At 41.1% G+C, this 7,624-nt stretch overlaps 1 protein-coding gene across 1 annotated transcript; it reads left to right on the forward strand.

Annotated features, from left to right (window-relative positions):
• Window positions 1–2,022: 2,022 nt before the first annotated feature.
• On the forward strand, window positions 2,023–6,958 carry LOC121694791. Its single transcript, XM_042075131.1, has 12 exons — window positions 2,023–2,127; window positions 2,238–2,273; window positions 2,388–2,681; window positions 2,813–3,115; window positions 3,265–3,366; window positions 3,467–3,491; window positions 4,012–4,061; window positions 4,142–4,184; window positions 4,272–4,330; window positions 5,985–6,019; window positions 6,473–6,500; window positions 6,667–6,958. The coding sequence occupies exons 1-12, from the start codon at window positions 2,100–2,102 to the stop codon at window positions 6,753–6,755; spliced, it is 1,092 nt and encodes a 363-aa protein (XP_041931065.1). The 5' UTR covers window positions 2,023–2,099; the 3' UTR covers window positions 6,756–6,958.
• The last annotated feature ends 666 nt before the right edge of the window (window positions 6,959–7,624 follow it).

A 7,624-nucleotide genomic window follows, 5' to 3' on the forward strand; every position in this document is an offset into this window, starting at 1 on the left:
AAGCAATAGGCTATACATGAATTCCCCCAGCTACATTGCTGGGTTCTCCTTGACCCATGGCCAAAGGGGAAGAGTTTCCATTGCTGGGCCCAACGGCTAAAGTAGCCAGACAGTTACACTCTAGGGGCATGAACATGGAGGCTCACAAACATGCCCCGAGAGTGTAGCGCTGTAGCTGCTGCAGCAACTCCAGTTATGTAAAACCAGAGACTTTCTAATGTGGAGACACAGCACTCAAAAAATAGCTAGTTTGTCACGCCAGTATGGCCGTTGTCTACACAATATCCCACCCCTTCCTCGGCAAAACGTCGACATGTGAATACGTTGAGCCAATCATGTGGTGTGATGTGAATACATTGAGCCAATCATATGTTGTGTTGTGAAGACATCGTGCCAATCATGTGTTGTGATCTTAGCCTGGGTGTTCCCATGCTGCCTTGCGCGCGATTTGATTCACGCTGCTAAGGCAGCCTGGAGACCATGGAGCAAATTTTTGCCTGAGATAGGGAACCAATCACAGAATAGGTGGGAAAGCAAGACGATGATGAGCTATGCACAGACGCATTTGATAGACATCCGTGGCACCCAATAAACGGATCTGGGCATTTTTTTCAAATACAAGAAAATGAACGTTTGGTTCCCAGACCACGTCTCATTGAGAAGTGGTGGCGCTAGCCAGGCTATTGTGATCTCGCCGCTGGAGCAAGATTGGTGTCGTGAAGCCTTGCGCACGCGCATTTCTGCCGAAATGGATGCCCGACGAGCAGGCTCGGACTGGTAATCTGTACAACGGCCGGTGACCTCCGGGAATTGTTTTTTTTTTTTTTTTTTAAGTTATTTAGACTAGGCCTATTTGCGGCCCGTCATGTAGGCATAGGCCTAGCCTATAAATGCAGTTGCATCCATTTGGCTTGGGGGGTGACAGGTCAATCATTTTGGCCTCTTCATGACAGATTCAGTGTGTGTTACGATCGCGCCCCCCTGCCCCACCCCTCAAGTGGATTTGTCCAAGCAGCCGCTAGGTTTGTGGGGAAATATAGCCTACTGTATGAGTGCATGGTAGCCTAGTAGGTGCCCAAAAAATTGCCAAAATTGCAATTTTGTTCCCAGTCCGACCCTGCCGACGAGTACCCAATAAGCGTTGTCACCCCCCCCCCCCCCCCACAACACACACTTTTAACTTTTGCTTGAAAAACCATAATGTGTACTAGTAGGAGCACAATTCACACATGATTTGGCATATTTTGGTGAATTATTAACACAGAGTAACGCAGTCTGGAATGGAGTTTATCTGTGGGAGCCTCTTCATACAGAACCCCAGAGGTGTCATTGTAAGATATATTTTGTGTGTGTATATCAAGATAATGTGGAGTGTGCTCAATTTATTTGGTGCTCTCATTTGACTAAATTGTGCTTTCATTTTACTAGAATGCACGCTATAGGCTAACGTTATTGACAATAACCTTCAGCTTTGAATGTCACTGTATAAGCTGCATGTATTCGTATCACTTATGCTCATCTACTTTGTTGAAAGCACCATATTACTAGCATGCTAATTTGATTAATATAATTTTTAAAATAAATGATTTGATGTTTTGTCCATTTCTCTGCTCTCGGTTCATCTGATTGCTTTTGTGAATTTTGGATTCATGCAATTCTACCATCTAGTGGCGAAGGTGGTGAGGTTGACTGAAATAAATGTATCAAATTCTGATTCAACAGCCCTTCCAGTTCTCCTCTTCTCACTGGCAGATGAGAATATCAAAATGCCCAGATTATACACTTAACATTCAGACCTGCAAAAACGTTCTGATGGGTAAAAATACACAGAAAAGGAATGGTAAAACCCCTCCGTTTTGATCACTATTCTTGTAAAGTGCCAACCATACACATAGTTATAAGCTTCACCACTGCTAAACACAATACTAGGCTACTATACATAATAATATAGCATAATAAAGCACAGGACACATAAGCAGTTCAAGTTGACTGCCACTCAACAAGACAGGAAGTGGATTTAAAGATGTGCTCACACAGTCTGATCTGTAGCTATTTGTACATCAGGCTTGAGTGCCAGCCATTCAGACACCGAAAACAACATGATGAAAGCCATCCTCTCCACCCTGTGTGAGTTCTTAAGTATAATACAACACACCTGTTGATAATATACCAAGAGTAAGCATTTTGAGTAAGTGTGTTGTATCTGATTAATCTGATTTGTCTCAATGTGTCTGCAGTCTTTCTAACATCTAAGGTGTCAAGTCTGAGTGAAGGTAAAGTATGTGATAAATATTCAGTTCCATAAACCTTATGCAGTCCTTCTTCTATGAAATGGAGTGGCATGTCTTCATGCACCAAATTGTATTTCTTCATTTATTCTTGCACAGCTGTGAAGCCAGCCAGGGTTTATGGATCTTCAGCTGTTAAAAAGGGAAACAATCTCACAGTGAAGTGCAGCACATTTGGATTGAACCCAGCTGGAGGTCATGTGTTTGTTTACCTTTGCAAGAATGGGGTTGGTATAGCAATGATGGAAAGCAAAATGGTGGACACCAGTTTCACTGTGGGAAACATCACAAAAGAGCATTCAGGAAACTACAGTTGTGTGTTCTCCAGAACAAAACACCATCTCGGGGATGTGAAAGGAGAAGGACACAATACTATTTCTATCAAGGTGATTGGTAAGTGTCTTCATTTGCTGATTACATTTGATCATGGCATTTTGTCATAGTGTGTTCAAATTGATAGCAATGCCATTGCACTGGTGGGCATTTTGACTCTAGGCTTCTCCTGTCTGTCAATCTTTCTGCAGATAGTCTATACCCTGCGGTGATAGCTGTTGATGAGTCCAGAGTGAGAGGAGGGGCAGACGTGCACTTCAGATGCTCCTCCACTGATGCTCCAGACACAGATGTTCTTCATGCATACTTCTGCAGGAATCAGACCATCATTGACATTAAGATGTGGGACGCTCAGAAGAAACAGGCTAGTTTCCATCTCAGAAGTGTCCAGGAGGATGACGCGGGCAGCTACAGCTGTGTGGTGTCTGGCCGGCTGCTTGCTGCAACAGAGTTGGGTGCCTGTGGAAATCTGAACGTTTTTCTTGCAGTGTACGGTAGGAATGGCCAACATACTGACACATTTACAGTAGTGCAGGTTAGTTATGCATAATTAATAACTGTGTTATTTTGCCAAGAATGTGCTCAAGAATGTGCTCATGCTTGTATCTCTCTCTCTGTGTGTGTGTGTGTGTGTGTTTTCTAGAATATCCTTCCTCTGCTTTTAGTCAAGTGATGCTACCAGGAATGTATGTATCACTGTCCCTGGCATTTCTGCTGTTGTTGTTCCAACTGGCCTGGTACCTGGGTAATTTCCACTTACCATTCAACACACCATATCTGAAGTCAAATAAGGGTTTAGAAAATGTTCATATTGACATTTGCACTTATGTACTGTGTGTGTACAGGGAAGAGGATATGGCCATGTAGGAGGTAAGACATATCTGTCTCAGTGATCTGAAAATAAATCCTCAAATTTTGCTCAAAATGCCATTATACTTCAGTGGTACTGTGGAGAACTGTGAATTATTGTAAACGCTGTAAATGTAGAGATGTTATAATGAGGACTGTTCGCTGTTAACTCGTCTTCTGGTCACTGCCATCTCGACTTGTTGCCACTGACTTGGACGGACTTTTTCTCAAGATGGCGGCGACCGGAGGATGAGGTTTTTTAATCAACAAGCTTCCCTTCTTGACGTGAAGGGAAGAGATGTGAACGGCTCATTCTCGTCTCACTGAATCACATGTTTACAGACATGGCAGCCCATAAACAAATGACTGGGTTTTGTTATTTTCGTGCTTTTGCATTGGTAGCCCATATACCCAGTTACATACATAAGAGCACAGAAAACGTGTAACATTCATTACATGTGTCATGTAAAGGTACAGCACAACACTGACACAAGCACTCTGTCTGTCTTTGATACGTTTTATGTCATACTGTATGCACCAGACACCCACAGGTATCAGGTAACCAGGATGGAGTAGACACGACGTATGCAGGTACGCATCTTCGCTTGTGTTTACTTTGTTTTAGCTTTGCACTGGCCTTTGTGGATAATCTCTGTTTTATATTAATGTAGTGGTCAGTGAGAGAAATCAAAACTCAGATGAAGCGGAAAACATGTAGGTCCCTTTTGTTTTTCATAAACATTGTTGGTCATCGTGGCTACTAAATGTTTGTAATCTGTAGGCTTTTTTCTTTTTTTTCAGGAGCCAAAATGAGTTCTCTGACTTCACTGAAGAGGAGAACAGTGACAGAGGATACGCAGGTGAACTCATGCACGCAAACACACACACACACACACACACACACACAAAAACTTTGGAGTGAGATTTGGTGGGCTTAACCAAAATGTTGCCGCGCACAGAGCAAATTTTACTTTCGTTCATTCAGCATCATTACAGTACAGCAAAAAAGAATAAAAAACAAAAATGTTAACATTGGGGTACCTAGTGGGACTAGGACCACTGCAATAACCATTTTTGGTTACTGGCTGAAGCTGTGTTTCTCTGATGGTGTGTCATCCTATGGGGGTCCTGGGGCATGCTCCCCCGGAAGAAAAATTTGTATACAGTATATTAACTTTTAAATGCATCAATCTGGTGCACTTTGAAAAGAAATTCAGAGGTTAGACTTGCTTATTTGTATCTATGGATGGAATATTTGTGCTGTAGCCTAAACTAATTTGCACTTCATAATTTTAACCTTGCACACACAGATGTTATAGTTATGATGATACTGCAATAAATACACAACCACAAAGCTATTTGCTGAGTTTCATAGTTCAGAAATGGTCAAAAATAGTGTACATTTCAGCACTCCATGAAATTATGCAGAAGGTCAGTGGTGTTGTTCAACTAGTTAATCCTATCATTGTAATGGGCATCTATACACGCTATATCTTCCTTTTTCAGGGCAGTCTGGGCTACCTATATGTGGGAAAGTATGATGGTGATAATATTGGCATATGTCTTATGTCAAGCTTTTGTATATAAAAAAATATTTGTGTTTCATTATTTTTTTTCTTCATATTTTTGCATTAATGTCACTATCAGCATGTCAGTATAAATATATAAGTGGGATTGTCTGGAGTCTGGCAATATAAGAACCATGATGGCTGGATACTCTATGGCTAAGCAATTTACAAAAATGCATGTAGGCTACTGACATAAATAGTTTACATGAGAATACATTATAATGTCAGCCCAGAGTTGGAGACCATGTAGAAATGTACAATTTTAAAACCGGTTTACTCCGGAATCGCTTATTGTACAGAGGCATGCTTTATATCCTTATATTTGGTAAGGTCTGCTGTTTATTGTGATTTAGGGCCCTATTTTCATGACGCAAAACTTAGCAGAAAGCGGATTATTATCCCAACGCAAAGTTTATAATTATCTTACACTCAAGTTTGGGGATGGCGTGATAGCGTGTGAACTCAATCAAATGATTGAGTCTCACGGCCAGTGCGTGAGAGTTGGCAGCCCTGTGGTTTGTGCTCTGATTACTTTTTATGCCAGTGTGTGGTCTATTGGTTCTGCTGCAGTCTTTATGTGTAAAAGTGTACCCTGCACATTCAAAATACAACCATAACTGCTCATGGTATTTCTGTTTGTTGCTGGTGTACCGTCTGTTTCAACCACAAGTATTTTGACTTAGTGTCTCTAAACATACACTGCAGAGTGCAGAGCACAAAGCTATGTTCTTTAAAATACACATGCCACAGCATAGTTCAATTTAGGTGTATAAAGATGTCACTGATGATTAAAAACTGAAATGTCCATAACACAGGTTTTACTATCTAGATCTACGTTAAACAGTTTGTACATTTTTTGTTTTGTCATTGTTCATGGCATGATGTGATTTTGGGGTAAACAAATGGCTTAATGTGTCAATGCATTTCTTGTACCTGCACCACACAGAGGATGTCACATACCAGGAAATTGAGGATAACAGGGTGAGCCTAACATTAACACACATTAGGCTTCTTGGACATAATTATGTAGGAGATTCATTCAGTTCTATCTGCAAGACAGTATGTATCTGATCCGGTTTTCATTCATCTATGTCTTATTTCAGCATGTATTGACAGTAACTGTATATTGATCTATTGACATCAGTGAATATCACAAACATCAGTAAATATTTTTTTTCAAACATCAACTCATGTGCAAGTTGATGAAGTGAGAGGGAGAGCTTTTGTCTAAAGTGTATATCTACAGTTACCATAGCAACAGTTACCACTGAGAGTTTGACGTCATATTGTGAAGGGAAATGTGTTGAGAACACAGAACTTGTATTTTTGGCCTGGTGTGTAGGGTAACGGTCACCACCTACCTTTTAATCATACTGCTTTTTTTAATCTCACATATCTCTAACCCTTTTCAACTCTGTCTTATGTCCTTCACAGGGGCAGGAACATGCTGACATGTGGACAGGTCAGTGAGGGATTCTCCACTGTGGCCTCTGCACTGGACTGTGTCAGATTAGATTGTTTCTACCCAGTGATCATCATATTGTGTCGGTACTAGGAGTTTGCACAGATAGTCGGACAAAATCTCAAAACATTTTTCTCTGTGTATGTTGGTCCCTCCCTGACTCCAGGTCCTGACGGAGCAAGAGTGTCACCACCAACCAAAAAGGTTCTCTATGCCACACCACTGAAGAGCAAGAAACCTTGTCATGTGGATTAAAATGTTCTGTCATTTTGTCTGCAAAAGCATTATCTTTGTTTCATAGTCAATGAAGGTCTACAACATAAAGAGCAGTATACTGGAATAACTCTGTGTATGAAATGTGTTAAGACAAACTTGCCTTTTTTGCATCTTTGGGTTCTGAATGATGCAGAAGCAGGCAGGCTGTACAACACTGCCATCCAATGGCAGTATTGGGAAGCACAAGATTTTTTCATGATGTGAAATAAACAACTAGGGTACCTAAAGTATTTGTGTGTGTGTTTTTTTTTTATTATTTATCTACTTTTTTATGAATAACCAACATGAACTTATGAGCTAAAATAATTCCATGAGCAAAAGCACAAATAAAGGATGTTTGGGTGAATGTTGAAATAAAGGATGCAAAGTATCTTGAATTTCCCCTTGGGGATCAATAAAGTATCTATCTAACTGTCTATCTAAGTAGGTGAATGTGTGTTTATTGTGAAAATAAGACCTCAGGACCATATGCTTCTGTGTTGGTGCAATGAAGATCAGAAGAGAGAAAAGCCGCCACACTCAGCCTTGCGTCAGGGTGTGTGGGGAACAGGGGTGTAGCACAAGATGGGCCCCTATAGGCAGTCCTGATGGGCCCCCGTGTTCCTCAACCCAGGTAAGATAAAATATATTCTAGATTTTTCAAGGGCCCTCTCTCCCCTTGGGCCCCTATAGTGTTTTTCCTCCCAGTCCTGGTGGGGAAATAACACTTAATGCTGACCACAATGCCAAAGATCCAGGCTCATTAGAGTGGCAGTCAGTCAGTTTTTCAAACTCAGCTGTAGTGTCCACTACAAGTGCTGACAACACCCTACCCATCCTGAATCTAATATAATATGTTTACCCGTCAT

This window comes from Alosa sapidissima, chromosome 20 (genome assembly GCF_018492685.1).
Source record: "Alosa sapidissima isolate fAloSap1 chromosome 20, fAloSap1.pri, whole genome shotgun sequence".
NCBI lineage: Eukaryota > Metazoa > Chordata > Actinopteri > Clupeiformes > Clupeidae > Alosa > Alosa sapidissima.

Bases quoted from the DNA above. Each gene is read 5' to 3' on its own strand.
- LOC121694791 (XM_042075131.1), top strand. From the start codon at position 2,100: ATGATGAAAGCCATCCTCTCCACCCTGT. The intron at 2,128-2,237 runs GTGAGTTCTTAA...ATGTGTCTGCAG, and splicing joins AGCCATCCTCTCCACCCTGT to TCTTTCTAACATCTAAGGTG. The intron at 3,367-3,466 runs GTAATTTCCACT...GTGTGTGTACAG, and splicing joins CCAACTGGCCTGGTACCTGG to GGAAGAGGATATGGCCATGT.